The sequence below is a fragment of the Haliotis rufescens genome, unplaced genomic scaffold (assembly GCF_023055435.1).
Source record: "Haliotis rufescens isolate VD_foot unplaced genomic scaffold, xgHalRufe1.0.p SCAF_2, whole genome shotgun sequence".
In the NCBI taxonomy this organism is placed as follows: domain Eukaryota; kingdom Metazoa; phylum Mollusca; class Gastropoda; order Lepetellida; family Haliotidae; genus Haliotis; species Haliotis rufescens.
The window spans coordinates 69,917,159-69,933,766 of record NW_025963890.1 but is presented as its reverse complement, the minus strand read 5'-3'; the positions used below and the strand labels follow the sequence as shown (position 1 = coordinate 69,933,766).

General features: G+C 43.6%; 1 protein-coding gene across 2 annotated transcripts in view; it reads right to left on the bottom strand.

Moving 5' to 3' along the window:
- Positions 1–702: 702 nt before the first annotated feature.
- The window catches only part of LOC124115377 (cystine/glutamate transporter-like), a 37,236-nt gene continuing 21,330 nt past the window's right edge, over positions 703–16,608 (bottom strand). For both annotated transcript variants that reach the window (XM_048400486.1, XM_048400485.1), the window contains exons 3-12: positions 15,330–15,554; positions 14,447–14,572; positions 14,100–14,199; positions 11,836–11,880; positions 11,195–11,318; positions 9,821–9,924; positions 9,240–9,336; positions 8,245–8,394; positions 2,634–2,811; positions 703–930 (exon numbers count right to left, since the gene is read on the bottom strand). In XM_048400486.1, coding sequence (XP_048256443.1) covers positions 860–930; positions 2,634–2,811; positions 8,245–8,394; positions 9,240–9,336; positions 9,821–9,924; positions 11,195–11,318; positions 11,836–11,880; positions 14,100–14,199; positions 14,447–14,572; positions 15,330–15,554 — 1,220 coding nt within the window. In that variant the 3' untranslated portion in view covers positions 703–859. The remainder of the gene's footprint in view (positions 931–2,633; positions 2,812–8,244; positions 8,395–9,239; positions 9,337–9,820; positions 9,925–11,194; positions 11,319–11,835; positions 11,881–14,099; positions 14,200–14,446; positions 14,573–15,329; positions 15,555–16,608) is intronic.

Sequence of the window (16,608 nt, the reverse complement as noted above, 5' to 3'; positions counted from 1 at the left end):
GTATCTACATCCTAAGATCAGGTGAGAGGAGCCGATGTCGTGACAGTATCTACGTCCTAAGATCAGGTGAGAGGAGCCGATGTTGAAGCAGTAACTACGTCCTAAGATCAGGTGAGAGGAGCCGATGTCGAAGCAGTATCTACGTCCTAAGATCAGGTGAGAGGAGCCGATGTCGAAGCAGTAACTACATCCTAAGATCAGGTGAGAGGAGCCGATGTCGTGACAGTATCTACATCATAAGATCAGGTGAGAGGAGCCAATGTCGTGACAGTATCTACGTCCTAAGATCAGGTGAGAGGAGCCGATGTTGAAGCAGTAACTACGTCCTAAGATCAGGTGAGAGGAGCCGATGTTGAAGCAGTAACTACGTCCTAAGATCAGGTGAGAGGAGCCGATGTCGAAGCAGTAACTACATCCTAAGATCAGGTGAGAGGAGCCGATGTCGAAGCAGTATCTACATCCTAAGATCAGGTGAGAGGAGCCGATGTCGAAGCAGTAACTACATCCTAAGATCAGGTGAGAGGAGCCGATGTCGAAGCAGTATCTATGTCCTAAGATCAGGTGAGAGGAGCCGATGTCGAAGCAGTAACTACATCCTAAGATCAGGTGAGAGGAGCCAATGTCGAAGCAGTAACTACATCCTAAGATCAGGTGAGAGGAGCCGATGTCGAAGAAGTATCTACATCATAAGATCAGGTGAGAGGAGCCAATGTCGTGACAGTATCTACATCCTAAGATCAGGTGAGTAGGGCCGATGTCGTGACAATATCTACATCCTAAGATCAGGTGAGTAGGGCCGATGTCGAAGCAGTAACTACATCATAAGATCAGGTGATTGGGGACGATATCGTGGCAGCATCTACATCAAGTTTTGTGGGGCTTCCGCCAGCTGACACAGAAGTAGACGGCGACAGATGGTAACCATCTTTGCTGAAAATAAATTACCGATTATTGATTGAACAATATTAAACACACAAGTGAATGTAGAGAATTACCCTGACGAAACGTATGCCATCATTATTTTGTCCATTTGAAGTTTAACATAGCGCCAAACTTGATGTTCAAATTACATCTGAAGTATTTGAACCACTGATCAAAACAAACACACTATAAACTCTAGCTACCAATTATCCATCCATTTCCTATCTCTATGTCGTGCCAAGGGGACTTTTGGGACCAATTTTAAAATCTATATATTTTTCCTATGTAAACACATGAAATATTCAAAGCAAAATATACACAACAATCAAACTTTAATATTTAATCTGTAAAATATTTACCTTCTTATGGGCCAGTAGCACTGACGTAATCTCCATGTTAATTAGGAGATAAGCGGACTGTGTTTTCTTGTAGAGATAAATTACCCGTGCTAAACTGAGTTTGGAATTGAACGCTAAGCATATTAAAAAACTATTGAAATAATACAGCACAAAATCAGCTACTTTGCAAGTCAACGTGAAGTGCGCCCCCTAAAGATAAGGAAGCTCACATAGCAAGGCTTCGTTCTACATCGCACGTCACTATTATAACGTCACGCCGCTCATTGGGATGCATAAAATATGACGTCAGAGCTAATATAGAAAAACACAAAATTTCAAGCTTTCCATTGTTCCCAAAGCTCGGATTTTTACTGTCAAAGTAGTTTTCTATCATGTTTAATGCTCAAATATTTGCATACTTTGAATATTGTGGTAACCGCAACCCTGCATATAATGACCTATCACCGTATTAAACGTAATAAGCGCCCAGGGCGCTCTCAAAATTAGAAATAGGGGGCTCTTATTAGAATATTATTGTGGTAAAAAAACAACAGAGTTGAAAGATCGTTAATTTCGTGGTTTATGCTGACAGCCTAAAATGTTTATATGCGACAGATATATTTTTCCAGAATTTAGTGAGTGAGTGAGTATGGTTTTACGCCGCTTTTAGCAATATTCCAACAATATCACGGCGGGGGACACCAGAAATGGGCTTCACACATTGTACCCATGTCGGGAATCGAACCCGGGTCTTCGGCGTGACGAGCTAACGCTTTAACCACTAGGCTACCCGACCGCCCCATTTTCCAGAATGTAATTGCCCATAATTGCTGGTGCATATTACACACGAGTACGTATTAAACACGAATAGATAACTCTTGTGTACATTGATCAATCGGAAGGCGTGCTAATTGGGATTGTTCACTAGCCAATATATTAGCAAATATAGCCGTGGGCGTTTATAAGAGCGGGGCCCTTATTACACCGAATACGGTAATATTATTTAAAAATGATCAAATTGGATTGGTCAGTCCGAGGTTTTATTGTGATTTGATATCTCTGATTGACCAATCAGAATCGAGTAAGTTTCATATTCATGGTAGTATATTGAATATTTGCATATAACCACGAAGGAAGTTCCACAAATAATTGTTATTAAAGAGGAATCTTGTATATTAGAGTATATCAATTGGGATATTGGCGTATATTTTTATATTTCACAGATTATATGATAATGAGAAACTTATTTGTTAATAAATTATGAAAATGTGTAGCCTGTATCTGTAGCCAGCTGTATCAGAAGCCACATATCATTAGCTGTGATGTGAAGCTGATGTATACGTATCTTTGGCTATGTGACCATGATGAGCTCACCGTTGAATGAGATGGAGGGGCCTTTCCGCCACCAGTCTGCGACAGAGATGAGATACGCAGGGACCGCCAGGAACACCACAGCCAGGGGCACGAGGAACTTGACCGGCTGGTAGGCTATGGCGGTCACTGACAACGCCATGAAGAACACGACGAAGATGATTGGGAACACCAGGGGAACCTGAAACAGTCCATGTGTGATGCAGTGGAATCAGTGGATGCAGTGGGTGCAGTGGATGCAGTGGATGCAGTGGGTGGATGCAGTGGAATCAGTGGGTGCAGTGGATGCAGTGGGTGGAGTGGATGCAGTGGGTGGAGTGGATGCAGTGGGTGCAGTGGAATCAGTGGGTGCAGTGGGTGGAGTGGATGCAGTGGGTGCAGTGGATTCAGTGGGTGGAGTGGATGCAGTGGATGCAGTGGGTGGAGTGGATGCAGTGGAATCAGTGGATGCAGTGGGTGGAGTGGATGCAGTGGGTGGAGTGGATGCAGTGGGTGGAGTGGATGCAGTGGATGCAGTGGGTGGAGGGGATGCAGTGGGTGCAGTGGATGCAGTGGGTGGAGTGGATGCAGTGGGTGGAGTGGAATCAGTGGGTGGAGTGGATGCAGTGGATGCAGTGGATGCAGTGGGTGGAGTGGATGCAGTGGGTGCAGTGGTAGACTAACATTTAGCCTCTGAAATCTTATATTACACAATATCCTTCTTGACTCTAAAAATAAAAATAAAATTCCCTAAGCTGATGTGGAATAGAGCTAGCTTGAATTGGCTAGACTTGCTTTTGTATGCATTTCTAGATTATGTTTTTTTTCATAAAATAAATATATTCCACGGTCATGGTGCAGGATTAGTGCAGTGGATGCAGTGGATGCAGTGGGTGCAGTGGGTGCAGTGGATGCAGTGGGTGCAGTGCATGCAGTGGGTGCAGTGGATTCAGTGGATGCAGTGGGTGCAGTGGATTCAGTGGATGCAGTGGGTGCAGTGGATGCAGTGGATTCAGTGAGTGCAGTGGGTGGAGTGGATGCAGTGGATTCAGTGGGTGCAGTGGATGCAGTGGGTGCAGTGGATGCCGTGGATTCAGTGGATGCAGTGGGTGCAGTGGATGCAGTGGGTGCAGTGGATGCAGTGGGTGCAGTGGATGCAGTGGGTGCAGTGGGTGGAGTGGATGCAGTGGATTCAGTGGGTGCAGTGGATGCAGTGGGTGCAGTGGATGCAGTGGATTCAGTGGGTGCAGTGGATGCAGTGGGTGCAGTGGATGCAGTGGATTCAGTGGGTGGAGTGGATGCAGTGGGTGCAGTGGATGCAGTGGGTGCAGCGGGTGGAGTGGATTCAGTGGGTGCAGTGGATGCAGAGGATTCAGTGGGTGCAGTGGATGCAGTGGGTGCAGTGGATGCAGTGGGTGCAGTGGGTGGAGTGGATGCAGTGGATTCAGTGGGTGCAGTGGATGCAGTGGGTGGAGTGGATGCAGTGGGTGCAGTGGATTCAGTGGGTGCAGTGGATGCAGTGGGTGGAGTGGATGCAGTGGGTGGAGTGGATGCAGTGGATGCAGTGGGTGGAGTGGATGCAGTGGGTGGAGTGGATGCAGTGGGTGCAGTGGATGCAGTGGGTGCAGTTGATGCAGTGGATGCAGTGGGTGGAGTGGATGCAGTGGATTCAGTGGATGCAGTGGGTGGAGTGGATGCAGTGGATTCAGTGGATGCAGTGGGTGCAGTGGATGCAGTGGGTGCAGCGGGTGGAGTGGATTCAGTGGGTGCAGTGGATGCAGAGGATTCAGTGGGTGCAGTGGATGCAGTGGGTGCAGTGGATGCAGTGGGTGCAGTGGGTGGAGTGGATGCAGTGGATTCAGTGGGTGCAGTGGATGCAGTGGGTGGAGTGGATGCAGTGGGTGCAGTGGATTCAGTGGGTGCAGTGGATGCAGTGGGTGGAGTGGATGCAGTGGGTGGAGTGGATGCAGTGGATGCAGTGGGTGGAGTGGATGCAGTGGATGCAGTGGGTGGAGTGGATGCAGTGGGTGCAGTGGATGCAGTGGGTGCAGTTGATGCAGTGGATGCAGTGGGTGGAGTGGATGCAGTGGATTCAGTGGATGCAGTGGGTGGAGTGGATGCAGTGGGTGCAGTGGATGCAGTGGGTGGAGTGGATGCAGTGGATGCAGTGGGTGCAGTGGATGCAGTGGATGCAGTGGGTGCAGTGGGTGGAGTGGATTCAGTGGATTCAGTGGATGCAGTGGGTGGAGTGGATTCAGTGGATGCAGTGGGTGCAGTGGATGCAGTGGGTGCGGTGGATTCAGTGGATGCAGTGGATTCAGTGAATTCAGTGGATGCAGTGGATTCAGTGGATTCAGTGAATTCAGTGGATGCAGTGGATTCAGTGGATGCAGTGGATGCAGTGGATGCAGTGAATTCAGTGGATGCAGTGGATGCAGTGGGTGCAGTGGATGCAGTGGGTGCGGTGGATGCAGTGGATTCAGTGGGTGCAGTGGATGCAGTGAATTCAGTGGATGCAGTGGATGCAGTGGGTGCAGTGGGTGCGGTGGATGCAGTGGATGCAGTGGGTGCAGTGGATTCAGTGGGTGCGGTGGATTCAGTGGATGCAGTGGACGAGGCAAGTTTACAGAGAAGTTTCAGCGGATTCCGGGTGTGTGGTTTAGACAGAAGCATATGATTTGTGTGTTATATGCAACAACCGACAACAATCTGACTGGCACTATTGACCCCCCTTTACCTTCAAATGTTAAGATGATATGTGGGTTGACTGGTATCGAGATTCATTGGAAGGTATATGTCCGATTAGAGTTACATGGACCCTATCGTTCCTCCACCACTGCATAAATATGTGCCTCATAATTTCTCTTACACTTCATACACCTGTGCGTTATCACTCCTCTGACACTTTATACACCTGTGCGTCATCACTTCTCCATCACTTTATACACCTGTGCGTCATCACTCCTCTATCACTTTATACACCTGTGCGTCATCACTTCTCCATCACTTTATACACCTGTGCGTCATCACTCTATCACTTTATACACCTGTACGTCATCACTCCTCTATCACTTTATACACCTGTGCGTCATAAGTTCTCTATCACTTTATACACCTGTGTGTCCTAACTTCTCTAACACTTCATACACCTGTGCGTCTTTACTCTGCTATCACTTTATACACCTGTGCGTCATAACGTCTCTATCCCTTCATACACCTTTGCGTTATCATTTGTCTATCACTTTATACACCTGTACGTCATCACTCCTCTATCACTTCATACACCTGTGCGTCATCATTTGTCTATCACTTTATACACCTGTGCGTCATAACGTCTCTATCACTTTATACACCTTTGCGTCATCATTTGTCTATCACTTTATACACCTGTGCGTCATCACTTCTCCATCACTTTATACACCTGTACGTCATCACTTCTCTATCACTTTATACACCTGTGCGTCATCACTTCTCTATCACTTTATACACCTGTGCGTCATAACTTCTCCATCACTTTATACACCTGTGCGTCATCACTTCTCTATCACTTTATACACCTGTGCGTCATCACTTCTCCATCACTTTATACACCTGTGCGTCATCACTTCTCCATCACTTTATACACCTGTGCGTCATCACTTCTCTATCACTTTATACACCTGTGCGTCATCACTTCTCCATCACTTTATACACCTGTGCGTCATCACTTCTCCATCACTTTATACACCTGTGCGTCATCACTTCTCCATCACTTTATACACCTGTGCGTCATCACTTCTCCATCACTTTATACACCTGTGCGTCATCACTTCTCCATCACTTTATACACCTATGCGTTACACTTCTCTATCACTTTAAACACCTGTGCGTCATCACTTCTCCATCACTTTATACACCTGTGCGTCATCACTTCTCCATCACTTTATACACCTGTGCGTCATCACTTCTCCATCACTTTATACACCTATGCGTTACACTTCTCTATCACTTTAAACACCTGTGCGTCATCACTTCTCTATCACTTTATACACCTGTGCGTCATCACTTCTCCATCACTTTATACACCTTTGCGTCATCACTTCTCTATCACTTTATACACCTGTGCGTCATCACTTCTCCATCACTTTATACACCTGTGCGTCATCACTTCTCCATCACTTTATACACCTGTGCGTCATCACTTCTCTATCACTTTATACACCTGTGCGTCATCACTTCTCCATCACTTTATACACCTGTGCGTTATCACTTCTCTATCACTTTATACACATGTGTGTCCTAACTTCTCTAACACTTCATACACCTGTGCGCCTTTACTCTGCTATCACTTTATACACCTGTGCGTCATCACTCCTCTGTCACTTCATACACCTGTGCGTCATCACTCCTCTAGCACTTCATACACCTGTGTTTCCTCACTTCTCTAACACTTCATACACCTGTACGTCATCACTCCTCTATCACTTTATACACCTGTGCGTCATCACTTCTCCATCACTTTATACACCTGTGCGTCATCACTTCTCTATCACTTTATACACCTGTGCGTCATCACTTCTCCATCACTTTATACACCTGTGCGTTATCACTTCTCTATCACTTTATACACCTGTGTGTCCTAACTTCTCTAACACTTCATACACCTGTGCGCCTTTACTCTGCTATCACTTTATACACCTGTGCGTCATCACTCCTCTGTCACTTCATACACCTGTGCGTCATCACTCCTCTAGCACTTCATACACCTGTGTTTCCTCACTTCTCTAACACTTCATACACCTGTACGTCATCACTCCTCTATCACTTTATACACCTGTGCGTCATCACTTCTCTATCACTTTATACACCTGTACGTCATCACTCCTCTATCACTTCATACACCTGTACGTCATCACTTCTCTATCACTTTATACACCTGTGCGTCATCACTCCTCTATCACTTTATACACCTGTACGTCATCACTTCTCTAACACTTCATACACCTGTACGTCATCACTCCTCTATCACTTTATACACCTGTGCGTCATCACTCCTCTATCACTTCATACACCTGTACGTCATCACTTCTCTATCACTTTATACACCTGTGCGTCATCACTCCTCTATCACTTTATACACCTGTACGTCATCACTTCTCTAACACTTCATACACCTGTACGTCATCACTCCTCTATCACTTTATACACCTGTGCGTCATCACTTCTCTATCACTTTATACACCTGTGCGTCATCACTCCTCTATCACTTTACACACCTGTGCGTCATAACTCCTCTATCACTTTATACACCTGTGCGTCATCACTCCTCTATCACTTTACACACCTGTGCGCCATTACTCCTTTCACACTTCATATACCTGTGCGTCATCACTTCTCCATCACTTCATATACCTGTGCGTTATCACTCCTCTAACACTTCAAACACCTCTGAGCAATCATTTCTCTAAAGCCTTATTAACCTGTACAACATCACGTCTCTAACAACATATAAACCTGTGCGCCATCACTCATCTATCACATTACCTACATGGACGTCATCACCATTCTAAAATTAACTCTTAATTTGTTGAAAACGGTTACAAGAATAATTGAATATTTAATTTGCATTACCGTTTCCCACATACAAATAACAAACCTTGTACACTTCATGAGTGTCTGGGAACTTTCTCCTCAGACGCAATATGCCAATTATAGCCACAGCTTCCGGCAGAGCCCGCACGAAGGAGTAGGTCCCGATGATGCTCTTCACATCCCCCAGAGATACAACGACCAGCGAAAAGGCGAACTTAAAAGGATAAAAAGTAAGGTGAACGTTAAAACATTTGGAGTGAGTGAGTGAGTTGGGTTTAACGCCGCTTTTAACAGTATTCCAGTTATATCGCGGCGTGTCAGCTTAATGTGGGAGGAAAGCCCGAAGTGATGCAGGTCTCAGACGTTTACCACTTCGGTGAAACCAACGAGCACTTGTATGGTGCTGACAAACCTAGAAACATAATCGGGGCGAACCGGGATTCGGACCCACAATCATAGGTTTCTGGCGTGCCCAAGGGACGCAACTCTGCACAGCGAATCGCGGCGACTTAGACGACTGGGCCACCCGTGACCCCTAAAACATTTGGAAACTTTGTCTAAAAACGTTACTCAAGATCACACAGATCTGCGAGATTGAATATGGATCATAAAGCAGTCTACAGTGCTGTCACTGCCTGTAACAGAAACTGTGACATCATCGCCTGAAACAGAAACGGTGACACTATCGTCTGTAACAGCAACGGTAACAACATCGCCTGTAACAGAAACAGTGACAACATCGCCTGTAACAGAAACGGTGACACTATCGTCTGTAACAGCAACTGTGACACCTTCGCCTGTAACAACAACGATGACAACATCGCCTGTAACACGATGAACCCATCATGCAACAGTTACTGTATGAGTTTGTTTGGTCTTACAATGGAAAGAACCAAGAACTAGACTCAGGGGCTTGACACATATTTAGAACTTTATTTGGTTTTGGGGTGAGGTGGGTTGGAGTGAGGTGAGTTGGGGTTGGGTTGGGTGAGGTGTGTTGGGGTGAGTTGGGTTGGGGTTGGGTTGGGTGAGGTGAGTTGGGGTTAGTTGCTTCCTTACCACGAGTAGCACTGTTGGCATCGGCGTCCTGCTTTCAGCATTCACCATTCCCAGAAATCGAGGGAAGACATTGTCTCTGCCGCCTACGAAGTTTAACCTTATAACAAAGAACGTTAAATCTTTTCAAACGCGCAAATGCAGCCGCACCCAAAAGTGTAAACAGTTTTGTTCTGCTATCTATCACCTGGTTCGACACATTCTGCTAAACAATCACCACATTACCTTCCACTGTGCCAACTTAAGGCAACTATGTATTTGGTGCAGGAAACCACTAACATGGTCGTTTTAATAATAATGTTTACCCATGGAGTAAGATGAAGTGCAAACGTTGATATACTATCTTGAATGACAATATTATCATTGTAAACCTTTGTAAACCTGTTAACAAGCCAGCGTTAATAATCATATGATGAAAGAAGAGTGTTGATTTAAAGAAACATTCCTGAAGGTATATTCGTTGATATTACCAGAGTTGACAGTCGTATGTGAAACGGAATGGATATTGTCAAATAAAGCTGGTAATTAATATGTAAACATATGCATAGGAGGCATTGCTGATGTGGTCGACGACTATCACGCACCTGCTGGAGGTGAAAATGATGACGTTGGCGATGCCAGCAGCAGACATCCCGATGCAGGGCACCATCGCCCACTTGAGAGGGCCCAGCATTCGCTCACCAAACACCTAATTGCATTAATTGACGTTGGTTACGATTGTAAAATGTCCTCACAATGAGGCAATTGCTTTTTCTAGAAGTTATATAAGACGTCTGACGACGCGAGTTTGGTTAAGGAAGCATTATCAATCTCAATGATGAATCTTTAGGAATTGCAGCGGTCGGTGTTTGTTGTTTTATCATCTCATAGGAAAAAATCATTTAATGTAAGCAGTCGTCAGGAAGTTACTTTATTTAGAGTAATATGATAACAAAGGATGTCAACAGTTAATTGACGCTTATAGGCGATTAGCTATGAAGTATATTCACCGAAACGTTGTTGTCCATTGCTAATCACCTATCAGCTCCAGTTAACCGTTGGCTTCCCTTGTTCAGATGTTACCTTTGTTATCTTATTACTTTTGTTGTTCTTACAGGTATATGTATATGGTCTGTGCTTCGTAGCATTTATTCACCTGATGACGGATCTCTTCATTATGTGTATGATTTCAAAATGCCAAGACCTGATAGTTAGGTAACCTATTTCACAAAAGTTGAAGAACATTTTACAAAATGTAAAATTGTAATTTCTTCCGACGTAAAATCTCTCATCAACGTAAATTCTGAAGAATATAGGTATGCAACATCAAACGCGTTTTTGATGATTGTGTTGACAGATCCGAGAATCCGAAACTTTACAAGTGTGGGTTACAATTAAAATTTTGAACATTCTTTTCTTTTTGCCCCCAAGTCTATTTCCTCAATTCATGATTAGTTGTTAAAATGGAAATGCAGGCAACCCGTTCACCACATTTCCTTTCCATTAATATATACTTTTGCACACCCGATCGACAATAGTTTTATATATCAGACCGCATCTAGTGGGCAGAACGTCTTTACCAACCTTTTTCAAACAAAGTGTTACTGATCGGTCCAGAGTCAATATAATGCGTCTGAATGGGGTATCCAACAGCGGCATGGTATCTCAGAAGACTAGCATTAACACACTGGCGTAGGTCCGGACTAGTAAAAACAGCTACACACACTCACACGTGCATGCACGTCGCTTCATACGTGCAGAAATCTTGTACGCAACGTCAAACCCCATTTTACCTCGCCCAATAATAAATCACTATTTTAGATAAAAAAAACATCTTTTGAATCTGTTCATCTTTAAAACATTAAGAAGTCCACTATACATGAGGTTTATCTCCTATGACAATCTCTAGCAATGTGACTGATGTAAATGCGTTTCCCTATCCACCTTGTATGTAAACAACATGAAGAAAGACATTTTACAACTGCAACTGCAACTCCTGAGAGAATCTCCTGATTAGTCATGACTGCGTGGTAGGCGATGTTGGCCATGATGTAGCAGACGGTGGGGATGGCGAGGCCTCCAAGAATAGCTATTGGCATCGTCCTTAAACACACAGAAAGTCAACCCTGTTTGAGGCTAAATTTAAACATTTTTGTTAGATTTTGTTCTATTTTTGTTTTCAAAATACTTGAAACTTTCAAGATAAGTTTTTCAATTATTTCCCCGCACATTGACTTCATGAGGTGAAGAACTCCATACTGCTTGTTTCATCAAAAGGAATAAAACCTACATGAACGTTAAGGCAACATAAGGCGGTCCAAGCAGCTCTTAGTAGTAATTCATTCATTTCATATAGTTCAGTATATAATTGCAGGCTTGCTTTGTGTAGAAGTAAAGCCTTTAGTGACACAGCTCATAGACGTTTAATACATTTTGGAGAATCCCATAAACATTATTATGGATCAAAATCATGGGAACTTTCGGTTTCAAACGCACGACCAACGGATCCGGACATGACTAGAGGGCTTTCCAGATCCCTTGACCAATCTTGTCCCCGCGCCCAGTTGAAGTGATGGGACCTCAGATAATGTTTGAGATCAGTTGAAGTCTCTGTACGTACCTTTGTGGTTGGATGATTTCCTCCACTGCGTTGTTGATGTGATCCCTGCAGCATGAAACAGACAGTTGGAGCATACAAAGTGAGTCCTGCAGACTGACACACATATAATGAGAACATACAAAGTGAGACCTGCCGACTGACACACATATAATGAGAACATACAAAGTGAGACCCGCAGTGTGACACACATATAATGAGAACATACAAAGTGAGACCTGCAGACTGACACACATATAATGAGAACATACAAAGTGAGACCTGCAGACTGACACACATATAATGAGAACATACAAAGTGAGACCTGCAGACTGACACACATATAATGAGAACATACAAAGTGAGACCTGCAGACTGACACACATATAATGAGACATACAAAGTGAGACCTGCAGACTGACACACATATAATGAGAACATACAAAGTGAGACCTGCAGACTGACACACATATAATGAGAACATACAAAGTGAGACCTGCAGACTGACACACATATAATGAGAACATACAATGCGATCCGATTACCAATTGACATGACCAGTGCAGGATGTCACAGTTAGCACAAACTTGACCCCTGCAAAATGACACAGCGCATACATAACTCCTGCATGACGACACATAGACAGTTAGCACATACATGGTCAATGCAGGATGTCAAAGTTAGCACAAACTTGACCTCTGCAGAATAACACAGCCCATACATAACTCCTGCATGATGGCACACAGATAGTTGGCACATAAATGGCCCTTGCAGGATGACAAACACACATGAAGCACATACATGACGCCTGCATGGCGACACACAGACAGGTAGCGCATGCATGACCCCTGCAGGATGCCATACACACAGTTAGCACATACATAACCTATGCATGACGATAAAAACAGACAGTTAGCCGATACAATGTAACCCTTGCAGGATGACACACAGACAGTGAGAACATTCAATGTGATCCCTGCCGGATGACACAGGCAGTTAGCATATACATTACCCCTGCAGGATGACACAGACAGTTAGCACATACATTACACCTGCAGAATGACACACAATCAGCATATACATTACACCTACAGAATGACACACAGTTAGCATATACATTACACCTGCAGAATGACACACAGTTAGCATATACATTACACCTGCAGAATGACACACAGTTAGCATATACATTACACCTGCAGAATGACACACAGCACATACATTACACCTGCAGAATGACACACAGTTAGCATATACATTACACCTGCAGAATGACACACAGTTAGCATATACATTACACCTGCAGAATGACACACAGTTAGCATATACATTACACCTGCAGAATGACACACAGCATATACATTACACCCGCAGAATAACACACAGTTAGCACATACATTACACCACAGACAGTTAGCATACACATTACACCTGCAGAATGACACAGACAGTTAGAACATACATTACACCTGCAGAATGACACACAGTTACCATATACATTACACCTGCAGAATGACACACAGCACATACATTACACCTGCAGAATGACACACAGTTAGCATATACATTACACCTGCAGAATGACACACAGTTAGCATAAACATTACACCTGCAGAATGACACACAGTTAGCATATACATTACACCTGCAGAATGACACACAGCATATACATTACACCCGCAGAAAAACACACAGTTAGCACATACATTACACCACAGACAGTTAGCATACACATTACACCTGCAGAATGACACAGACAGTTAGAACATACATTACACCTGCAGAATGACACACAGTTACCCTATACATTACACCTGCAGAATGACACACAGCATATACATTACACCTGCAGAATAACACACAGTTAGCATATACATTACACCTGCAGAATTACACACAGTTAGCATATACAATACTCCTGCAGAATGACACACAACATATACATTACACCTGCAGAATGACACACAGCATATACATTACACCTGCAGAATAACACACAGTTAGCATATACATTACACCTGCAGAATGACACACAGTTAGCATATACATTACACCTGCAGAATTACACACAGTTAGCATACACATTACACCTGCAGAATAACACACAGTTAGCATATACATTATACCTGCAGAATGACACACAGTTAGCATATACATTACTCCTGCAGAATGACACACAGTTAGCATATACAATACTCCTGCAGAATGACGCACAAACAGTGAGACCACACAATGTGATCCCTGCATGATGACAGACATATCGGCATACAAGGCGGAATCAAACTTACCATCCTACATAGGCATACAACCCTGCATACAAGGCCATGGTAAAGTAACCAGGGTTGAGGTTGCTGATGACGAACGGGTCTCTAAAGTTTTCATTGTGACCTATAAAATTGATTTTAAATGTAAATTTTCAAAAATATGAAATAAGAGAAGTTTAAAAGAATTTGATATCACTTAATGACAAATTTACAGCCATTGAAATGTTAAGGAGATTTATAATGTTGCTCTTTCATATTTCCCCCTCAAATTATTAAGTTGCACCGCCCACTTATCATTGTCAGATTTGAGGATGCTAGGCCACCTGCTATAATGACGACAAGGGAGGTGACCTTGCAAACAGTGGACCTACCTTGTATCAGGTGATACACACCAGCTGCAATAATGACGACAAGGGCGCTGACCTTACAGACAGCAGACACTGTCTGTATTCCGGCACCAACGCGGACGCTATAACAGTTACAGGCAACGATGAACGCTGTGAAACCAAATGGAGTAGAAAGTTTATGACATAGGTATAACTCAACAGACATCTTATTTAACATTATACTTTACGTATGCCGCGATCTGCCCGATGTAATGCCCGATATGTTTTTTTAAATTTACCTATTCCTCGTGCTGTCTGATGTATTTTTCGCCAGACAATACCAAGGAAATATTTTACCTTATTCCTCGAGCTGCCCCATTAGTTCTCGACAATATACCGCGGACATATTTACATAATACTCGAGTTGCCATCGTCAGCCATCTTATACCAAGAACATATGAAACCCTTTGCTTCGATCTCGGATTCCAATCTTCGGTCATCGGATTCTGGCACAACAAAGGGATACAACTCTCTTGATTTATTGTTTGTGATGATTCACCCTCTGAGACTGCACCATCAAGAATTTTACAGCTATCAATAGTTGAAACGATTCATATGACGTTTAATACATATTTATCAAATGGGTAGTTCGTGCTTATTTGTGGGTGAACTAGAGTGCTGTAACATGACGTCTTTGACGAAATGGTCTAGATTTCCTTGAGCATTAAAAACATTTAAAGTTTTAAGAAGACATACAATTTTATTTTAACAGACTTCTACATTCCACACCTCATTTTCTGAACTGGTATGGCGTAAGGGTGTTATCAAAATTTATAACGAAAATTGGTGGCGGTGGTCAAATTTAGGGAAACAAATTAAGCACTCTTAGTCTTTAAAGTTGCATGTTAGTCTGACATGTAACACTGACCTAGTATAGCCGTGGCCAGCAGAACTTTGGCTGATTTTGGAGCCAAGTCGGGACACTCCAGGTAGAAAGGCCTCATGATGTATTCGGCAGTGACCAGGCTTCCCAATACGGCCGCTAGGGGGCGCACGACAAACAGCTGTGCCCACAACACCGTAAATCCGGCCATATCTCCAAAAGCTGCTCTTACGTAAGTGTAACTTCCGCCAGATTTCTTAATACGGGTACCTGAAACAGCAGACACAAAAACACACAATTGGAAGGATGTGTGTTGCAATATTCACCACCCCAGACAGACTAACTATAGTCATACGAAACAGTCGGGTGTTCTTTAACTTCTTTTGAGTAATATACATTACTAGAGCCACTAAAAAAATCCCCACAATAACTACCTTTCCAAACTGGAGAGCATGAAATTACAATAAGTCAATGTTGTGTTCCATGCAACAAAAGACGTCCATGGACGACATGTCCTGGATTCAGCGACAAATGCCCTATCCCCCACCACCTGCCGTGTTCAGTACTTCGAGGTAGGGTCACGGGTGGCCCAGTCGTGTGAGGCGCTGCAATTTGCTGTGCAGAGTTGCGTCCATTTGACAAGCCAGAAGCCTATCTGATTATGGGTTCGAATCCCGATACGCCCCGATTATGTTTCTAGGACCTTCAGCACCACACCCGAGCTCTTCGGGCATTCCTCCAAAATCAAACTGACACGACGTGATATTACTAGAATACTGTTGAAAGCAGCGTTAAACCCAACTCACTCTGGAGATAGATCAAGTCTGTTTTCAATAAAGAGGTTTCAAACTTAGATTCGACACTTGTAAATTTCGTAATCTAAGGTTTTGATTTTGAAAAATAGGTATTGAATCGAAGTTCGAAATTTCTATACTGAAAGCATACTAGGTTATTCCATTCAGCCATAAAACAATGGCAAAACAAACTCTGTTGTTATAGTTAACGTGATTAGTGATGTGGCATTTGTTGATCCTTATTTTCTGTAGGATGAAAGCTTGAATGCAGGAATCTGTGAAGATCCGTTTTAATCTGCATTTATGTCCCCTTTATGTACCCAAATGCTAATTTTCACCATGATAATTGAACCACTTCAATGAGACAAAAAAAATTCATGTAGGCAGATATGTTCTATAGGGGCGGCGCAGTAGCTTAGTGGTTCAAGTGTTCGCTCGTCACGTCGAAGACCCGGGTTCGATTCCCCACATGAGAACAATGTGTGAAGCCCATTTCTGTTATATTGCTGGAATATTGCGTAAAACCATAC